This window comes from Poecilia reticulata, chromosome 15, assembly GCF_904066995.2.
Source record: "Poecilia reticulata chromosome 15, P_reticulata-male-v2, whole genome shotgun sequence".
Taxonomy (NCBI): domain Eukaryota; kingdom Metazoa; phylum Chordata; class Actinopteri; order Cyprinodontiformes; family Poeciliidae; genus Poecilia; species Poecilia reticulata.
The window spans coordinates 13,853,379-13,875,153 of NC_088844.1; the positions used below are offsets into that span (position 1 = coordinate 13,853,379).

Sequence of the window (21,775 nt, forward strand, 5' to 3'; positions counted from 1 at the left end):
TTTTTTTTTGTACAGTGCTGCACACAACTCTGTAAGATCTTATCAGATCAGAATCAGGGCCAGTAACAAAAGCTTAACAAGCTGATAAAGAAGGCTGGTTGTGTTTTGGCCCAAACAGAGCCAGTCTGGAGCCTCTGGAGATGATTGGGGATGTTTTACAAAATGAAGAAAATTACAGATGACCCAGAGCTCATAAGACTGTCAATACAACAACAGAGTGTCATCAGCCAGAGGCGACTTCAGAGTCACCATAATACTGACGGGCAGGAAACCCTTCCTGCCCACCACCATGTACAACAACTGGGATAGTGTGAGTAATGACAACATCTAATTTCTCATTCGGAATATTAAGCCTTTTGTAAAAGATTGTTTTGTCCTGTGGGTGCAAGGTTTGAGTTTCAACCAGATGCAGAGCCCTGTACACATGTCTTCATAACTGTAGTTAGAAGATAGTTTTGAACAATTTTGAAAGGGCAATATTCTGCATTTTCCAGCCACATATTAACATTTTGTAGCACAATTTATGCTTTTACCTCCAGTTGTTATAAAAATGCTGTATATATGTCAAAGAGGACTTAAAAGAATTTTGACTTTGCAATTTGACGCCTCAAAATTGGGCCTCTGCTCTTTCCAATGCTCTGCCTTCGTCACGTCATTACAACAATTCTCCTCCATTATGCCGTTTACAACCATTCTTAAGAACCTTGAGAAGTAGTTTGTATGAGCTCAGCAGATTAGCAGTACCACCAGGTGTTTGCTGATTGCTGCTGCAACTAATCTGGTGGAGCTGAGTGAGGAAGGCTTGAAAACGCATGAAATACCCTGAAAAAAACGCATGAAAGAATCAAAGCAACACCCCAGGTATATTTTTGACGAGGGACTAACATTAAAGCTCAAACAATCCATTTCACATAAAACCTCATCGCTCTCTTTAAAATGTACGTGATTACTTGAAACAAGCGCGAGCAGTGGAGAAACTACCACACAGGAGACTCAACAGGTGCGACAGAAAACACAGTTCACATTAAAGCACACGATGAGGTGCGGAGTGAGACGGAAGGCTCACAAAACGTATAGGATTGTTGCTGCAGCTCTACTTGCAGTTTGCTCCAGCAGATTGCATTCAATATAAGCAGCAGAGCAAGAACTCTTGGACCGCTGGGTGTCTACAGCGTTAACAACCCTGGGAAGCTCCACCTCCACTACCACCTTCTACGTTAATTTCAGCGTGATCCGTTCACAGCGAGTGAGACAACAGCGCTCCAGATCTGTGAGTCTTTGCCTGCCTGCTTAATATCGATGAGGCTTTGGACAGTCGTTGCGCTTAACCTCTCTTTCTCTCCGGGGGGCTTTTTTTTTTTTTCTTCTTCTTTTTTGCGTCCTGTCAGTATTATGTCGCAGCTGAGAACGCGCTCCTGACTAAGGATCGTGGATCCAGCTCGCAGAGAGGGTGAAGGCACCTTGCTTCCAGTCATGGGAGGTCAGATCACCAGAAATACCTTCTACGGTAAGGACATCTCGCATCGCGGTGCAGGAGGCATTCATTAAAGCTGCCACGGATCACACATTTGGGTTTTGAAGCGCGCCTCAGAACAGAGTGCTTGAAATTTGTAGACGTTTCTGTCAGTCTGAAATAAAGTCAAAAGTATTCAAAGGGCAAGTTTTAGCCGCGTTTGGATTAGTGGAATGGCTTGGAATGATAAAACATGAGAAACAAAAATGCTTTGTACATATAGCAGTGTTTTGCAGCGTTAACTGTGCAGCCAATGTGGAAAGTTTCATTTTGCATTTCTTTTTTAAAGTTTTGGGTTGCAGCTGCTAAACACAACAGATTCAAGTTGCTAAATTACTTCAGATCCTGAAGGAAAGGAAAACACCTGCTGTTCTCCTGAATACCATTGGAGCTAGTTTTAACTGCAACTTCCACATTAGTGAATAAAGCTGATTTTTTTCATTGAAGATATGTTGGTTAAGATGTTTTCACTATGAATGTTCAGAAAATACAACACATTGGAATTAAATAGATCAGGCTCTAAATGTAGATAACTGCTACAGTTTTCAAGATATTAACTCATGTAGGGAAAGATATATTTTAGCTTATTTGCATGGGTAATTTTAATCAAATTAAGTTTGTTTTTGAAGTTATAGATAAAATGTCAACATACAGAAAACATCACCATTGATCAAGACTATATCTAAGTCCTTATTAATGGTAACCGAGTGCTTGTTCAGCAGGTTTCTGAACTTAAGGTTTCAAAGGTGACTATGACTATGTCATTATGTTACCTGACAACGAGACTGGGCCGTGTAATAAGGTAATTTCCTAGTAGAGTAGCTAGACATGGGCCAACTCTTTCTGTTCTGGTGTTGAAGTTACAATACAGTAACGGACAAGGACATTGTTTTGACAAAAAAAAACTGGTTCCATGACAAGAGCTCTGTCATCTCTCCCTTTCTCCTCATTTGGGAAAACAGAAACAGTTTTGTTTGTTGTTTAGCTGTCAAGATGTGATACTGAGGAGTGGAAAATCATTTAATAATACGCACAATTTATGCACAAGTACGTTAACAAAGAAAAAGGCTATTTTTTTTTAAACCCGTATCATCTTGCGAAATGTTTTCATTTTTTCCTTGTTTTGATTTTAAATGGTTTGGATGTCTTCATCAGATAAGCTGCTTAGATAATTGCTTTCTTGTGCAACAACATCTGTTGCTTTCTGTTTAAAAAATGCTAACAGGTGGATGCACGCTCAAGACTTGACAATTCAAGTGTTCACTTTTACTTTTGTTTCTATTGGTTTCAGTGTTCTATTGTTTATCCACCTATTAAACAAGTCTAGGCTCTGGACTTTTGTTTAGACTTCACCTGACTTTAGAAGTTGTTTGGTCTTAATAGCCAAAGTCAACTTTAAGATTTTATCACATTACTGTTGATATGAGCCATTTTGTTGACTCTACAATTTGACTCAACTTTTTGTATGTTTAATGAAATCAGCTCACAGAAACATTCTCTTTTTTGTACATTATCACAACCTTAAGATAAGAAATCCAAGTTGTTTTTGCCAAAATGTTTATTTTGTCCTACTTTGCAGTTTTGTTTAGGCATTTGTGTAAATGAATAAATGAAGGGCCCCTTTATACTTTGTTTTCAAGAAGCACCTCAGGGTGAAGTCACGTTACCTTGAAAGTTTGCACATTTTTTATCCTGCTCACATACTTTAAAAAGAACATCTCAATACCTAGAGACAAATATTGTCTATTTTTTGTTTATCCTTTACGTGGACAGAAGTCATATGGGCACACAGAGAAGACACTGACACAGAAAGACATGCCTGCCGAACTCATCACCAGGACCTGGTTGAACTATTTCAACAGTGCTCTTTGCGAAGTGTTGTGTGATTGGTCAGAAGTTTGTTGCTGCAGTGTTTAATGCGGAAATACACATCAATGTTGATATTTGTCTTTAAACTATTCCTCTTCCACCGTCTGGTTTTTGTTTCTAAATTAGACATAAATACTTCTGACGATATTTGAACCAACGCAGTGAGGAATTATGTACATTTGTGCAATTGTTCACTAAATAATGACTATATCTATAAGATTCGCAAATAGAACATTTCTGCTCCAGGATGGAAAATGTAACGGAGAAGTTTGTCTGCAGAAAAGTATCACGCTTGTTTCGCGATTGTTTCGTAAAATCAAAACGGCGGATACGATTCCTCTGTTTCAACATACGCGAGTCAGGACGTGACGTGTAATAAAGCAGGAGAGTGTCCCCCTGGTGGTCTACAACATTTTGTGAAAGGTGTGTATGAATGTGAGTGGTCTGCAAAGCTGCACAAGTATGTGGGACCCTTTATACAACATAATCTTGAGTCATGACTGATGAGGTGAACAGCTACAAAGTGACTCTCATGACAGTGACTCCCTCTTTAGCTTAACAATTTAGTATAACTCAAAAAGAAGATTATTTATATCTGTTGGTCAAAATGCTGTACCGACAAATGTTAACTGTGTGCACTCTTCCAATAGAGTGTTGTGAAATTTGTCTTTGCATCAGAACATTTGAGTTACTTGGTTGATTCACAAAGATCCTTGTTGGTGTGTGAAATTATTTGGTTGAGAAAGCCAGCATTCTTCCACATCTCTGAGGATTTCTTCACATTTCTACAAAATGATAACTTCACTGGCCTCCTTAAGTTTTAAGTGTCACACTTGTCCAACTCTTTGGAAGAAGTCCTCGAGCTATGATGGGTGTGCAAAAAGTAAAAAATATACATGCCTTCTGGCTCTTGTGCATTCCTTCCAATGTTTGTCTAGTGGGCCGCGATACTAACGTCAGACTGTGCTAGGACATTTATTCAGGCTTCTGTAAAGATCTCCAGCCTTGGAATAAAATGTAGAGAGAGCAGAAGGCCAAATCCCACACACTAAACCTGCTTACTGTCTCTGTACTGTCTGCTTCAATTCATGACAGCAGAGGCAGTCATCTTGTACTTGACTTTATCCATCTTTGGGATTTTTATCTCATCTTTGACATATTTTATTTACCTTTTTATTATTGGCTAAATGTTTAGAGTGCGGAAAACTGTCCATGAGGAAAAAGCAATTTCATTTTGCAAAAACTCTGCATTTGATTTATTTTACTGCATGTTTTGATGTTAAGATCAACTAAAAAGAAAATAGAAAATGTAGTCACAAATAAAACAAATTCTATATATACCAACCTGGGTCAATATAAAAAATTAATTACTACCTCAGTTCAATAACTACATGTGTCACTCTTGACAGCAAAACTGCAGTAACTTATTTCCAGACACTGGTCCAATCTTCTTTCTGGAATTGGTTATATTCCACTATGATGGAGAGCTTTCAAGCATAAACAGTCTTTTTGAAGTCATGCCACTACACCTGAATTATCCAAACTTTGACTATGTATGGATGGTTGGACAAAATCCTTCAGGATTTGCTCCTGGAGGAAACGATCCATGGTTCCTTCAATTGTAGAAAGTTTTCCAGGTCATGAAGCAAAAAACACAGCCATAGAATATCACAGTAACAACTCCATTTGGGATGGTGTGTTAGCTTAATATCATATGGAATACAGATACAAAACACCTTCCTCAAAATTTTGGTAATTTAAATGTGTTTTGGAAAAACATCATTGCCCCGCCTCTTACTTATTCTTGAACCTATCACTCACAAGTGAGGCCTGCAGCGCTGTAGGTGCTCTTCTGGGTCAGTTGCGAATTTTCGGATGAGTCGTCAATGTACTCTCAGTGTAGGTCTGGTTGTGAAGGTTCACCACGATGCCATATGTTCTTTGCTTCAGAGTAATTCCTCTCATTGTGGTTGGACGCAGTCGCAATGCCTCAGAAAGAGCTTAATATCTGGACATGATGTGGTTCTTTTAGACACTTGGTGTTGTCACACAGGCTCTACTCATAACCTTCCCTCACTGTACATTTCTGCTAGTAATCAGGCCCAGATGGTGCTAGTGAAGCTGAAAAAAATGTGGTTAATCAGTTAATTCATGAATGAACAGCAAGGAAAGTAACTTTGTTTTTGCATGGGACGCCGGTTTTGGGCTGCATACCTTTGTTCTGTCAATAAACAAAATCCATATTTAAAATCAGCTTTTTATATTTACTCTGGCTATCTTTGTCTGATGTTAATCTGACTTTGATTATCTGAAACATTTAACTGTGACACAAAAGCAAAAAGAAAATAAATGCATTATAAGGCAAATACTTTTCCACCACATTGTAGAAATAATATATCGAAGTAGGGATAAAACGTAGTAATCTGTGATTAGATAGTTTAGGGTAAAGCTGCACACCATCTGCAGCGAACTGAGATGTTTCTGCTTTGAGATCTCACAGGAAACGCTCCATTTTGTCTTAGGCTTTGTTATTGAACGGGTACACCACAGACCTATTGTGTTTTCCTCAAGACATCACGTCTGACTTGACATCATGACTACAATATGGTTGGAGATTTGTTATGACTTCATTTAAGACCACTGTTGTGCACAAAGCATAATCCTGCATTGTTCCGCAATGACAAGAGCTCGCAAAGAGTTTAACAAATAGACTGCTCTGAACCCAGAACCCTTGGCAGAGTTTCACTCCATTGTGATTCGAATAGAAAGACTCTGCAGAAATATGCTGACAGAAACTCTCACTTTCCGGCCTTATTCAGTTTATCCTAATTGTTTTTTTTTTTGTTTGTTTGTTTTTTTGTTTCTGTCAAGTCATACCTTTACTAATAGAATCGACCTGAGGCAAGTAGCGATGGTCACATGTATATTCTCTGGCTTTAACCTTACAAAGTCAACCATGGCGAAGTAAGAATAGCTGCAGTGGATATTTCCTCCTCGTAGATGAACACAAGCAGCTCCTCCACAGTTTGTCAAGTTTAGGTGTGAAAATGCAATCTGTTCCCAAGTGTGAAGAGGTGTTAATTAGGTTAAAATTATTCATCTCCAACCCTGGCAGATTGTCTGAGTCTTGTAATACTTTTAAAAACCTTTAAGTGTGACAGGCAGAAACAACTGAAGGACTGTGGCAGATAAACTGTGTCTAATCAAATTAAACGACGAGATGCAGTACTTATTTTTGTTTCAGTCGAATCAAAAACATTTCTGCTCGACAATTAATGAGAGCCTCAAGTCTGTGAGAAAACACCTCCTCCACTAAACCACGGCGACCTTGGTGTTGCGTTTTTAAAAGGAATGTGGAAACAAGAAAGGGGAGAGGTGATATAATGAAAGCAAATCTCTGTGAAAATAGCCTTTTTATGCCTTTGAGCAAATTTTTTATCTGTGGGAACCTCTTTAAAATATGAACGTCAGGCTGGAAACAGTTATTCACATTTTCACATGGGGGAAAAAAAAAATCCCCTAAAGTCTGACGCATAATATGATTCACTGCGTACCAGATTGCCTTACTTTGCCCAACAAACCCCAAAAGTTGTTTTAAGTAAGAGAGGTTTCTATTTTTTTGTATCCTGTCTGGTAAGGCAGGTAGCCTCTGGAAAAAATTAAGAGACCACTTAACCACCACTCAGTTTATCTGATTTTACTTCATCCATCCATCCATTTTCTTGCACCCTTTTTCCCTCAGTGGGGTCGGGAGGGGTGCTGGTGCCCATCTCCAGCCAACATTTCGGGCGAGAGGTGGGGTACACCCTGGACAGGTCGCCAGTCTGTCGCAGGGCAACACAGAGACACACAGGACACACAACCATGCACACACACATACTCACACCTAGGGGCAATTTGGAGAGGCCAATTAACCTGACAGTCATGTTTTTGGACTGTGGGAGGAAACCGGAGTACCCGGAGAAAACCCACGCATGCACAGGGAGATGCAAACTCCATGCAGAAAGACCGGGGCCGGGAATCGAACCCAGAACCTTCTTGCTGCAAGGCAACAGCTCTACCAACTGCGCCACTGTGCAGCCCCTGATTTTACTTTTCATGGGTAAATATTTGAGTAAAATGAACATTGGTCTTTTATTCTATGAACTACTAACAACATGCCAACAAAACTCCAATCAAAACGTTTGTATTCATTTGCAGACAAGGAGAAATGGTCAAAATAACAAAAAATATGCATATTCATTTAGAAACATTAATACTAATGTTTTAACTCAGGAAGAGTTCAGAAATCAATAGTTGGTGGAAAAACCATGTGGTTTTCAACAGGGTTTAGTGCAGGGGGCTCTTAATTTTTTCCAAAGCTGTATATATATATATATATATATATACAGGGGTGAAAGTAAGGGGGTACGGCAGGGTACTGCGTACCCCTAAAAGATTTAGCGGGGGTATGCAGTACCTGCAAGAGAGAGGAGCGGCTGCATGCTGTAAAAATCAATGGGTTCACTCTGCAGCCGTGAGTGATTAGTTTTTCAAGAACAATCTAAAACAGACTTAATCAGTTAATAAATAACTTTTTTCCCATTTCATATTGTCTCTGAACTGTTTGTGCTTTACTAGAGCAGGGCTGCAACACGTCGATTGTGGAAGGTTTTGAGTCGATCTCGGCATTAAGTGACAAACTGTACGCCGCCAGGAGGCTGAGAGCAGCACGTCCTCCTCTGGCTCCTTATCAAAACGTTCATAACTTTATTATAGAACAACAACAAAATCAACAAAACGTTCAAATTAACTTTCAACTTTCAAATTAATGACCCAACAACAATAATCTCAGTAAATATTGTTTCCATTATCAAAATAACTAGCAGAGCAGGAGTTTAAAATTAACTTATCAACCACCGCTGTGTTCATGAGAGGTTTATTAATAATCTCAAAAATAAATATCACTTCCTGAAAACCTAATATTGTAACGGACTGAATATTATGTTTTTAACGTAATCTCTGGTCAGCAACGGGTGTGCTTAAATGACAGAGGGAGACGGAGAGTTAAAAGGTGCGAGTGGTTTAGAGTTGATCACCTGTTCACGTTATTTTACCTTTCCTGTGGCTCTTTACAGCCACTGTAATTTCTGAACATTCAATAAATTACAAACTTGGACTAATTACCTCGTTCTTTTGACTATACGTCATTACAACAAACATCAAACACGGTAAATACGTTTCATTAAGTATTTAACAAACAAATGGCTTCTACCGCGATAATTATGTGAAATTAAATTAATTGTCTGATATAAAAAATAGTTTGGTGCTGTCGGGCTCAGAGTCTGAGAGGCTTTTCCTTTATCAAACTTTTTTTTTTTGCCTCTTATTTAGTGGAAATATTGATGTTGATGAGACTTTCTCCAAAATAATAACGTTTTTCAACCTTCATAGCTCCACTGTTGAAAATGAGAAGCTAACATTCACAAATGACATTGAAATAAAATCCTGTCCAACATCTGGTTTGAGGTGATTCCTCTGGAACCTGTTGGAGGAAAAATATCCCAACTTCAGAAGATGTGCTTTAACCTAACAGAGCTCTGTGGTTCCTCCTGTCAGTATGAGAGTCAGGGTGAGGAGGCACCATGTTAGGAAGACGAAGTGGAAGCTGCAGGATCTTCAGAACAAACAGGTCATGATGCTAAGCTACTGATTATCCCTCTGTCTGGACACAGGATCAATAGAAACAGTTTAAAAGCTAAAATGAATGGTTATATGCCAGACATGGAAAACTGGGATGCTCTCCATGCCATGATGTTCAGGATTTAGGTCTCATGGCATCTCAAGGTGTCAGCATTACAGCCAGTGGGCTGAAGGAAATACAGCTTTATTTTGTAGCAATTCAAGAGCTACCCAGCTTTTATCTCTTCACAAGAAAATTAATCGGCACAAAAACTCCAAAGCAATTATGTGTGTGTGTGTGTGTGTGTGTATATATATATATATATATATATATATATATATATATATATATATATATATACATGTTTTTTTTTTTTTTACAATTAACATTCAGAAAGTGTAAACCACATTTTACTGTCAGTACCTTATATAAGCACCTTTCCCTGCTATTACACCTGTGAAAGTCAGTGGTATGTATTTATCTGCTTTGCACAGCTATGTACTGAAAATCTGCAATTGTGCACCTTCACAAATCAGTCAGTGATTTGAAAGTAAAGTAAAGTCTTTTTACCAAGCCGGATGTTGCATGAGCTGACATTTTCTTAGAGAAGATGACATGTGACAGCAGTTGTCAGTTTTTATTAATGTGAAATGGTGTGCGGTGAAAGTCTATAATTCAATATTCTAATCTAACGTTTGGCTGTTTTGCTTCAAACCATGCTTGTAGGGAGATTTAGTGCCTCCACACTTGTTGACCAAACTTTTTCTTCTCTGTGTAGACTCTCTAAATGGACCATTTCCTGCAGCACCCCACCGATTCCACCACAAGCCGAAGCGCTACCCGCCTATCCAGCCGTGTGGAAATCTGTCCTCCTTCCCTCTGCAGTTCCACCCTAGTACCAAAGGCTCACAGATTATTATGGACCTGTCACAGAGAACCGTCAAGAGGCAGGCCAGCTTCTGCAACGCCATTACCTTCAGCAACAGGCGCATCGCTGTTTACGAGCAAGTTCGGCTGAAGGTAAATGTGTTTCTAATAATTGTGCATGGTCTGCCAGTCAGAAGAGACTACGATATCTTTACTATGTCATGTATTTGTCATGTAGTTTCTACACAAATTATTCAGAAAACTGGTAATTCCGATTCCGATTTAAAAAAACAAATTCTTCTAATCTCCGACTCATTCAGCAAGTATGATCTTGTTATTCTTCGCCTTCTCTCCTGTTTTGATTTTCTCTGTTTTCTCTCTGTGCTGTTCTTGTGTGGGCCAAAGCAGCGGCAGCTTAAAACAAGTTTCCACTTCACCTATCAGGCCATCTATGTCTCAAAAGCGAGAGAGCAGGGCAAGCGCTGCCATATGAGGAACCCTGTTATCTTCAGCCGTGCATTCTAAGTAAATAGTGAGTCAAAATAAGACAAAAATAGTTTGCAGGTGATAAACATACCAACATAACCAGTCTCAGTAGGTTTGAAACACATATGTTGTTTTAAGCAATGCCTGTGGCTTGGCACTAGGGATGGAAATGCAAACCTCTTTCAACCAATAGGGAAAGTCAACGGCCTATGAACCGTTTGACCAGAGGGGCCAGTAGTGAGAGTTTTTTTTAGGCAACATTATTATTATTATTATTATAAAATTACTAAAAGAATTGCACAAAAGCATTAACATTCACACCGAAACATACATATGGAAACCCTGAATAATTTATTTAGACTGTTAACCACCAAAAAAATTTATTTAAAGGCGAGTTTCACTTAAGGAAATGCATTGGGTCGTTGACCTTACCTCCCTCACACCGAGCATGCATGTAGTAACAGTGGAGAGCAAAACCCCCCTGTAAAAGCAGAACCTCAGTACAAGCGGCCAACTGGGGGGTTGAGAAGACGAGGCAGATGCACAAAAAGAAAGAGAAGAACCGATGTAGGATTATTTTCCAAGTTCATGAAAGTAAAAAACTAATAGCAAGAGACGGAGAACGATTAGTTGATATTAACAGCAGCATTATCTCAGCTGATGCCCTCCTCCAGGAAGGCAACACGGCCAAGCAGAACACCAGACGAGGTCTATGGTGGAAAAAAAACTAATAGAAAACTTAAAATTACCTGTCGAAATGAAGGCCCATAATGCAAACTGGTGTGCAGTAGAAGAAGAGAGTAACAAAGTGAGGAAAAGTGGTCAGTTTATCCTCCAGCAGCCTATGCCTATAGTGTTCATCCAAGCTCTGTTCTGTCTGCGCCCATACTGTTGTCAGGTGATGTTCATGCACTGCACTGCCAGTCAATCCATTTCTGAAACCAGCATAGGAGGGAATTTTTCCCTTGTTGGCTTTGCTTGCCAACAAAGCATTTGTTGGCAAGCAAACAAAGCATTTGTTGGCAAGAAAGACGACAGAGACAAGCTATCAGAGTAATCAGAGTTTATTACACAATCACTGACAATGTAAATGTGCAGTGATACTAGGGATCACTGAAATTAATGCTTGAATAGTAATTTACCATATTTTGTTGACATTGATCTCATGCATTATTTATAATATTTTATGTTGGAACACGAAAAGAATTATTTCACTCTAAAAGTCTGCAACCATGCCTACCAGGTGCACTGGTTTTCCTACCAGGTGACAAGTTATGCACATCCAGTGACTGCTGTAATGAAGGGAAGAGGAGTTTATTTAAAACCACTTTAGAGCTGTTGTTTACTTTCACATCGCAACTACAATCGTTTGCTTTCGGTCTCTCAGAAATTGATTTTAAGGAATAAAGCTACTTGAAGATTAAACAAAATGAATCTGGGGATTTAAAATACACTACTCCAGTGCTTTGCATAATTTTACATAAAAGAGTAGTTTCACTACATTAACTTTGTTTCAACAAATTAGGCTTTATTTTACTTATGTGTTGGTAATGTCAGCAGTTCCCATAAAACCACATTGTGTATTTCCAGGACGGATGAGACAAACTGAATCATTGAAACGTTTCGAACAATACGTCATAAAATGTAAACAAGCTATGTAGGATTTATTTTCATCAATCAGTCACACAGATGCAAAAGTGCAGAGCTCACAACTTTTCACAGAGAGAGTAAACAAGCTCCCTTCTCTTTGTGGAAGTAAGACTGATTAAATTAAATTAAATTAGTGGGTGATTGTACCTTTAATTGTGGTTGTAATTAGAAATGATGTGTGTGAAATTGTCTAGATATTATAATTTGATTCAAGTAAATTAACTACTGAGCACCTTAGGTAATATTGATTCATCGTAATTTGAGTGGCTGTTAATCCAACTCTATCCGCTCTCCAGATAACGAAGAAGCAGTGCTGCTGGAGCGGAGCGCTGCGTCTGGGCTTCACGTCTAGAGACCCGTCAAGGATAAATCCAGACAACTTGCCCAAGTACGCCTGCCCTGACCTCGTCTCCCAGAGCGGCTTCTGGGCAAAAGCCCTGCCAGAGGAACTATCTAATGAGGGGAATGTCATATCTTTCTGGGTCGATAAGAAGGGCAGAGTGTTTTACCGTATCAACAACTCCAACCCCATGCTGTTCTTCAGTGGCGTCCATGTTGCTGAACCCCTTTGGGCTCTCATCGATGTCTATGGCCTAACCAGAGGAGTCCAACTGCTTGGTAAGTTATATATTAAGACTCACCTATTTTTTATGGCAAATGTCCCAATTTGTGTTGTGTTTTTGATTTTTTTCTTTTCGACCCTTTGTTTACATCTAAAATTAAAACAAAGACTACATTTGTGTTTTTCTTGTGATACCTTAAACATGTTTAGGGTGTTGTTTCTATCATACAGAGCTACAGTCTGTTGTGTATTTAGAACCAAAAATTATTACCCTTTACATGGCAAACATGATCCTACCGAAGATCAGCAAGAATTTAGCCCCTAGCCCCTCTTCATCCTCACTTCCATGATAGCATGGCTATAAACCTGTGCTACCTCTGGAAATTTTTTCCACAGTTTTTTGTTTTTGTTTTTTTTAACTTAAGAGATTAAAAGATGATGCATTAAACCATACAGGTTTTTTTTCCCACACCACTTAAATGACCCAATGGAAAAAGATGGTGGGAGATAAGGTAGACTGTTTAGTTGCTACGGTTGTTGGTTTCAGAGCAATTTCCCTGAGAGAGGAATTTCTGAATGTTTAAAATCTATTCTAACAAGTGCCGTTTAAAGGGTCATTACATCAAAGAAATTAAAGGCAAACAGGTCCTTCTCAATTATTAACAGCAGTTGTTCACTACACCAGTGTTTTTCAACCACTTTGAGTGGTTGAAAAACACAAACCAGTGTTTTTCAACCACTGTGAGTGGCAGCGGCACACTAGTGTGCCGTGAGTGATCGTCAGGTGTGCCGTGAAAATTATCCAATTTCCGGACTATAAGCTGCTACTTTTTTCCTAAGCTTTGAACCATGCTGCTTGTAGCCCGGTGCGGCTTTTCGGTGGATTTTTCTTCAACCACCAGGGGGCTCTTTAGCAGGGAGTGAATCATTGGAAGTCAAAATTGGAAATCAAAGAAGAACGCGCTAATTTTTATTTAGAACAAGCACATGCTAGCAGCAGGCACGACGGAGAAATGTTTTCAAACTCATATGATGCAGCTTCTAAGTTGATGAGTATCGATCTGGCAGTACAGGAGAGAAATAAAGCTGCTGCACGTGAACAAAACCGGATATGGAGACGGAGAACTGCGTCCTTAATATATCCAGCAGTTATTAGGACGCAGCACCTCTGCTGCCCTCTGCTGGGTTCTGATGGGAAACCAAGAGCGGCAGAGATACCAGCGGCCTGTAGCCCGGTTCGGCAGATATATGTACGTTTCAAGGGGGTCTCAAAAAATTTGAAGGTACGGTTTATAGTATGGTGCGCTCATAGTCCGGAAAATACGGTAATTGGTCTTACAAGATTTTTTTCAAAACGAATTAATGAATTAATTATCTGCAAATAATGCCATCTTTGAGTGTCTCTGCTGTAGTAGTGACAAGCGGTGTAATCATGTAATTTTATTACCACTAGATGGCAGTAGGTACAGAGCATTTTACATTAAAACAAGAGAATTAGTGATGCGTGAATATTCACTGTTACTACAGTCATGCATCACACACGACGGTGTTGTGGCACTGTTCAGGTGTATTTTTGAAGTGGACATGTTAAGTGCAATTTGAAATAAGAAATGTAAAATATGATATAAATAATTTTTTGTGTTTATTTGCTTCCTATTCAAGACACTTTGATGAGAATGACTACATATGTAATATAGGCGGCCACAGAGTATCTTTGTTTACATTTTTGGTTGGTGGTGTGCCTCGCGATTTCTTCAATTAAAACAATGTACCTTGGCTCAAAAAAGGTTGAAAGACACTGCACTACACCAAACCTCCTCAAGTGTGTCCCAGCTATAGATTTAGATGCCTTATAACATACATTGAAAGCATATCTCTATTTTCCATGAATAATTCAAAACTAGGCAAAAAATAAGGATAATCACAATCCCCTCTGGATGCCGCTGTAATTATTTAAAATTCTTCCCAAAAATGGCCCTGCCTCTCTTTAAAGCTAAGACTCTGTCCACACCACTAATAAAAATAGAAGAAGCTCCAGGATTGTGCGATAGTGCCCTTTAACCTCATTTCTTGCAGTGTGGTTGACGGCGTGAAGCATGCTGTCTCATGACGGGCTGTTTGGTATCTGCTGCTGGAGTGCTGCTATCTCGGGTTCACTGGCCTCATGGTGCTGCCCAGCCCAAAGCTGTTGCAGAAGAACGAGAGCGGTGTATTCTTCCAAGAAGACGGTCGAGAAAAGACATGATGTCATGTTGTGACATGTATGCCATGTTTTTTTGGAACAAAGTCAGACTGCTGGCATGTCTCACTCTTGGTGATTATCATGTTTAAATAAAAGACTTGTCACCAAATGACGTGCCATAATTAGCGGCGTGCTTCCTCCTTACAAGCCGAGGCGATATTGAGTTCGTGGGAATTAAGAAGAAGAGAGTTTAGGAGCATTTTGTAGGTGACAACTTAAACTAGGTTTTAAATAATTTTTTGTGTTTACCAATTTAATTGAGCTTCTAGTAGTTTTAAGTATTTTAAATACTGGTCTTCAGATGATAAAATGTAGTGTTTTTAAAAACCTGACATAAGGGACATTTGCCAACTCTGAAGCTTTTTTTGTAGTCAGTCTGTTAATTTATTTTTTGGACCTAGTCACAGGCTTATACAGCCTCCAGGGCTGGTCGGTGATCTCCAAGTTTCCCAGATGGAATTCCCATTTCAAGGGAAATTCTTGTTAAATTTCCACGTCCTATCCTGGAAAGTCCAACCTCAGTCAGCACAACTTCAAAACTACTTTCATTTTTACTTCAAACTATGAGTCTTAAGCAGAAATGCAAAAACAAATCATCAGGCTTAAAGCGCACACCTTCATATAGTGCTTATGATAAAAGTTTAGACCAATTTCATTAGACAAAATCACACCAAGTGATAAGTTCCTGAGACAGACTTCCCTTTGACAAGAAAAAAACATGACCACGAGATCTCATTACACCCTTACATAGCAAAACAGTTTTTGTTTTCTGTTTTCCAGTTTAACTTGAGGTTCCACTCTTTGTAGTATCCATGTGAGTGTTGCCAAAAGTTTGAATCCTTCTGTTTTCTATGCCGTTTTGCCTAAATTAATTGCCTTCATCCAAATTTGGTCCTTAAGATCTGATCTCCTAGATAAATTCTTACTCCAACACATCTAGATTATCCCTGAATTACAACTTCAGTATGTTGTCAAGTTCAGCAGAGGGTTGAAAATCAACCATTCTGTTCCTTTATTTCAGTTGTGTTAAACAAGTCAAATATCAGAAACAATATCAGGATATCAGCTCTTTGGCATTGGAGTTGTAGACCCCTTGCTTAGATTGAGAAACAACCCCCATTCATGTACACCCGCACACTACAGGCATTAAGCTCACAAATGAGATAATATAGTATTGCATGATTTTAAAACCTTCATTTATGTTGATCCCATTAACTGGAAGATGGTCTAATTATAGGCTTTTGTGCCTCTAAACCCTCAGCTATTACTTGAGAATTTTTTCCATCTTTACAGTTCAGTCAGAAGTTTCTCAAGAATATACTTTATTCAGCCTGTGAATGAGGCCATCTGCTAAAATCCTGTTGTTTCGATACTGATTTTCCCACATTAATCACCTTTATCTGCACAATGATGGGATAAGCTGAGAAGCTTAGCTCCTCAGTTTAAAGATCAATTGGCTATCAGCTTTGCTTTATATTCCTAGAGCGTCATTACTTGCCACTTTTGTATCTCACAGCCCGGCACTGTCCTAGGAGTTGGCGCCTGTTCAGCAAACACTTATCCTCTGAAATTCTGGTGGACATGTCAAAGTCGGGTTTTGCAAACCAGCACGTATTTTCACTTAACGGCAGATTGCTTTATGATTCCTAATGACGCTTGCACTAGTCTGAAATGTAAGCTGCAACAGCAGATAGACTCAGCCAAACTTCACCTGTTGCTGGCTCATTATCAGACAAGCGGCCAAGGTAGAAATTGTAGATCTCTGGCAGTTTGTTACTTTTTCTTTAGTTCCAAATGGAGCGTGGAGATGTGAAACAGGCAGGAGAGCGCAGAATGACTTGACTGTGTGACCTTGATTTGGCTTTTAAGATAAATGTGCAAGTCGGTAAAAAAAAAAAAAAAAGGCAACATTTGCGGGGAGACAAGCCTGTTGACTTTGGCTATATGTACTATGTACTGCTGAGTAAGTGGTTTAACGTTCTTTAAGAGGTTTAAGTCTATTAAAGCAGCTTCCAGCAATTCTGCTCAGGCAGAAAAGTATACTTATCTCCAAGAGTCTTCCTCTGCTCCAGTGGGAGAATTTTATGAGAGTACTCTGCCAAATTAGCAGAGAAAGACAATTGTTTCCCACACAGATTTAGTGTACTTGTAATGGTTAATGTAGCCTTAAAGTGCATTCTCAGTTTGAGAGAGTGTTCAGACCCAACAGCGACTTCAGTCATGATGGCTTTACTTCTCACAAAGAAACTCAGACGACAGTGAAACAATTTACAAGTTCCCTTTCTGAAGACAACATGCAGATGTTTCATTTATTTACTGGGAATTAATTAAAGGAAAATATGCTCTTCTGATGGAGTGTCATTGAAGTGTAACCATGCAATGTGTGCTACAGGCATGTAACGGTACAGATGGATCACAAGGTAAGATGATGCAAGATATATCATTGAATAAATAGACACATGAGTTCAACTTCAAATATATTTATTGTTTTAATATGTTATTCAGGAAATTCAACCATTAGATGGATGCAAGATGCTAATATGCACTGTTTTCAAGAGTTTCAAGAACTCAGTTTTTTCCATCGTCCCCTCAGATGTTTCTTTGAAACAAAAGTAAACCTCCAGTGCTCCAACAGAAGCTGCTTTGTAGTCCATCGCTGTTTGTTTGCAGATGTTGCTTGTGCATCAGATTTACAGATGAAGTAAACGTTTACAAATCAGAAATTGACTTTTTTTTTAAATCCACTATGAGCGCAAAATTATCTAGTCCAGGTTCATATATCGCAGTTTTTAAGTTTTTCTAATTTTAAGGTGGTCGTTAAAAAAAATAACATTACCATGCAGTTTTTCTGCTCGCAGAAATAAAAGGAAGGCATTATAAATCAAGTACTGCATGCTAAACAATTTCTGAGTGTAGAAATAGTCAATAGGTTTGAACAGTCTATGCAGTTCAGATTTTGAAACTGAGTCAATGAAAGTATCATAGATCTTGAACTCAAGATACTCGAATGCAACCCTAGTTGCTGCTACCGCTAGTCTGAAGGAGCTGAGTGGGGGAGTCACAGGAGAGCGGTGCCTCTGTGAGGCCATGCTCGGCTGGAAACTGCAGCTCCAAGGAGGAGCTTTATTGAAATTGATGACACCTTGAGGGAGCCATTGCTTAGTAACTACCACTAAAGGTGACATGAGGACAGTCCTTGGTCAGTGAATTGGAGAAATGGCAATTTAGTATAGGTCTCTGAAATGTGTGAGAGCTATTCCTACAGATCCCCTCAAAGTAGTTTCATTGGCTGACATCTTTCAGTCTCAGTAATATTTCTGATTAAAATATGTTTTAATTTGGCAGCAATAACCTGCTAGTTTGCTGCATCATTTCTTGTTAGTATTTTTTATAATTGTGTAGTTTGTCTGGTTAAACTGTTTGACCTTTTTAATTATGCAATTACACACCATGCTGTGTTATTCATCAATGCCATCATCCATCAGATCCGTTTCACCTCTCAATAAGTGCTCTTCTGCTAAACAGCTTTGCTGCAACCAGGTCTCATTCTGATCTTGAAACCTTTTCAGGTGCACTGCTCTTTTCCTCTATGCTGTTGTTGAGGGAGAGCAGTGTAGCAGCTAGCCACCCATGCCAGGAGTCAAAGGTGACCCCAGGATCAGTGAGGCTGCTGAAAGAAAGCCGAGATGGTGTTGCATAAGAGAGCAAGCTAAATTAATCTGCTGAAATCAAACTGAGCCTCGGGTTTGTCCACGGTAACAATGCTGCCCATGCAATTTCATGAAGATCTGTTACATCACCGCGGTCCCTGGGCTCACACAACTATCAATACATACTAAAGTGCCCTTTTTGAAGCTGCTGCTGTGAAGAATTCCCCGGCTGGTACACATTAGTCCTGAGAAGGGCTTATAAAGGGTTTCCTCAAGTGTATGACAAGACTCTTGCTGCAGAGCTGTTATGCAGGCATACTTTGTCAACTGGGTTTTTCACAGATGTCTCAGTTTACCATGTTTTTCAGGACTTTTTCTGCATCTAAATCATTCTAGTTTTTATGTTTCTGGTTGTAGTATTTCAGCTTACCACAAAATTATCTCCAAAAAGTGCTGAAAAACGACTTATTTCTGTTTCAAGTTTGCAGTATGCGGTCGAGGGAAAGCTTGAAGTTCGATTTATGTCCTTTAATCAGACACTGATCACTTTATCAGCTACACCTCACTATTTTTGGCTCTTTGAACTGTTAGATGTTCATGGCAGAGATTCAAAACATTATTGGAAACATTCCTCTTAGATCTCGGTTTGTATTTATATGATGACATTCGGCTGTTGCTGCAGATTTGTCTGCACACTCGTAATGCAAATCAGTCATTCCTACACATTGCAAAAGTGCTCTACTAGACTATTCTGGAGTACAATAAAGTGTTTGTCATTTTAAACAAACCAGTGTGAAGTGAAATAATCGTGAGTATTCACATCTGGCGCTTCCATCCATAAACAGCTAAATATAACCAGATGTAATACTAAAGAAATAAAGCTAGAATGTGTCCAACAAAGCACAACATCACTAGCACCCAGAATCATTGATTCAAGGCAGGATGAATCCATGCTTTTTTGTTGTCCAGGCCAAATTTAAACCCCACTGTTTGAATGTTGCAGCTAACATGAAGACTCATTGGATCAGGCAATGTTTGTTCAATCTGATACTGTCTGGTCAGAGTGAAACCTACAGACTCGGTTTCTTGTACTTAGCTGGCAGGAGTGGCAACTGATGCTGTCTTCAGCTACTGTAACTTATCGGCTTCAAAATTTGACAAGCTGCGCATTCGGAGAACGTACCTCAATTACTGTTCTCATCACTGTTGTAACGACTGCTGTTATTTTTTTAGCTCCTGTCGCTTATGATTTTGAGCCAGTCTGCCACTTCCTCTCGAAACTCTGCAGTCAACAACGACAGTTTTGTTTTGTTTTGTTTTTTTTTCATTTGTAAACCTGAGAGATGGTTGTTGAAAATTACAGTGGTAGTTTAAACTTGCCATCTAATTGCTGAATTGTATTAGCAAAAACCAGCATACATAATAAAGTATCTGCTGAATATGCGTACGTGGGTTTGCACAGAGACCACGCAGCATGCTCGGTTTCTTAAAGGTATGATGGATTTCTTCTAGGTTCAGAAATTCAAAGACATTTTGTGATGGATGCAAGATGCTCCACTGGGGCTTTGTTTACCATACGTAGATGAGTCATTTAATCACTGACAGAGCTGTAGTGATCCATGAGACGGCGTCTGCTAGAGTCATCTGCAACTTGTCTCTGTAGTCATTAAAGAAAAATCCAAAATATCTGCCAGAGTGTCATGAGGCCGTGTTCTTTCCAAGTGATTAAGAGATGAGCTTCAACATAAATCATCTACATTTGCTTTGCAGTGGACCTGTAGAGCATCAGCATCGGTAAAATGCCCTGCTTCATGCTGTCCATGTTTATTATCACTCTGAGGGACAAAGAGATAAAGGTAATACTTTCTATGTACATTTTCAATGATGAGGGACAAAGAGATAAAGGTAATACTTTCTATGTACATTTTCAATGAGTGGTTTTGAGATTTTTTTTAAAATCAATGAATAAGTTTATCACTTTCGGATTTGTCTTGCCGATACGTTTTTCCAAAAAGCATATTCTCAGATTATATCTGAAATCGTCATTGGACCTGCATGCTGGTGTCAGTCAACTAGGTGTGCACATTAGCATTTTTATAATAGGTCAGTTTTTTTTTTTTTCTGGAAATTAAGGAAATAATTACACAAGAAATAAAAGAAATGGCAAAGCATAGATACAATATTTAATAAAGCCTTTCACTGTTTCCAGAAATTATGTACAGCAGACTCTAATGGCAGAAATATTTTCACATTGATTGTTCTTATTTATCTAGTAAAGCCAGTCACTTAAAATGTTCCACTGCAAGAAATAAAAAGGACAATGCAAGTGAAAAATATACAGATTTTTCCATTGTATCTATGTTAAAAATAAATTTTTGAGTACAAATGTTTCTGCTCTCGAGGATGTCAATGAAGTACACATTTTCAATTTTACTATTCAATATGCATTGGTAGTCTTCAATACTTTCGTTACCTCTGGTTTTTAACTCGGATAAGATAAGCAACAAGAGGTTAGTTTTTCTAGACTACTGAATAACAGAGGGGGGAAAAACACACTGCAATTTAAAGTAAGCTTGTTTTTGTGGTGCTACAAACATGCTTGGATAAATAAACAAATTTGAAGTTAGCAACAGTCCATTAGTCCGTGGAGATATGTCACGATTTTATATCTTATCAGCAAAAATAAAGCACTTCATTGTCTCAATTAGTTTGAGGATCTGAACTGACTATGTGCACTGCAAGCAGTCTAGTGTTATTAAAAAAACGTTTTGAAATTCACAACAAGGGCCAAGCAAAACCTGTGACAAGTCTACCATTTAAACACTGGTGCAATTCCTTGTTTCTGTTATTCAGATCTGTTCCACTTATTTCTAAGAAACACGCAACATGATGGGGCTGGTTGAGGTATGTTTCCAATGAATTGTGTCTTCATTCTTTTTTTTCTGAAATTTCCTTGCACACTTGTCATTGTGTGAATCTCATCTTTCTCAACTGAAAACTGAAACTATTTTTGCTCGTGTTGTTTATCTTTGTTGCATACCTGTTTAGCGTCCAGATGAAACGATGAGAAACTCGGTGCTATGCACGTGTTTAGTGCCATTTGAACATGACTGCTTTTGTTTCCTGGCTTTGTGTTTATTTTTGTCCTTTCTCTTGGAGTGCTACACACTCCTGCCACTTGCTACAACACTTATTGTTTCACTTGTCAACATAGATTAGATGACCTGTCACTGGGTTGGATTTGTGGATTTCAAGGTTTTAAATATAGAAATGG

The 21,775-nt window shown here is 38.9% G+C and overlaps 1 protein-coding gene across 2 annotated transcripts in view; it reads left to right on the forward strand.

Annotated features, from left to right (window-relative positions):
* Positions 1-1,026: 1,026 nt before the first annotated feature.
* LOC103476780 (E3 ubiquitin-protein ligase NEURL1-like) overlaps positions 1,027-21,775 on the forward strand; it is a 38,649-nt gene continuing 17,900 nt past the window's right edge. The window contains exons 1-4 of one of the 2 annotated variants that reach the window (XM_008429356.3): positions 1,027-1,270; positions 1,389-1,507; positions 9,823-10,064; positions 12,344-12,665. In XM_008429356.3, the coding sequence (XP_008427578.1) occupies positions 1,474-1,507; positions 9,823-10,064; positions 12,344-12,665 (598 nt within the window). In that variant the 5' untranslated portion in view covers positions 1,027-1,270; positions 1,389-1,473. Of the gene's footprint in view, positions 1,508-9,822; positions 10,065-12,343; positions 12,666-21,775 lie in introns of both variants that reach the window. The other variant, XM_017309139.2, reaches the window with a different exon arrangement.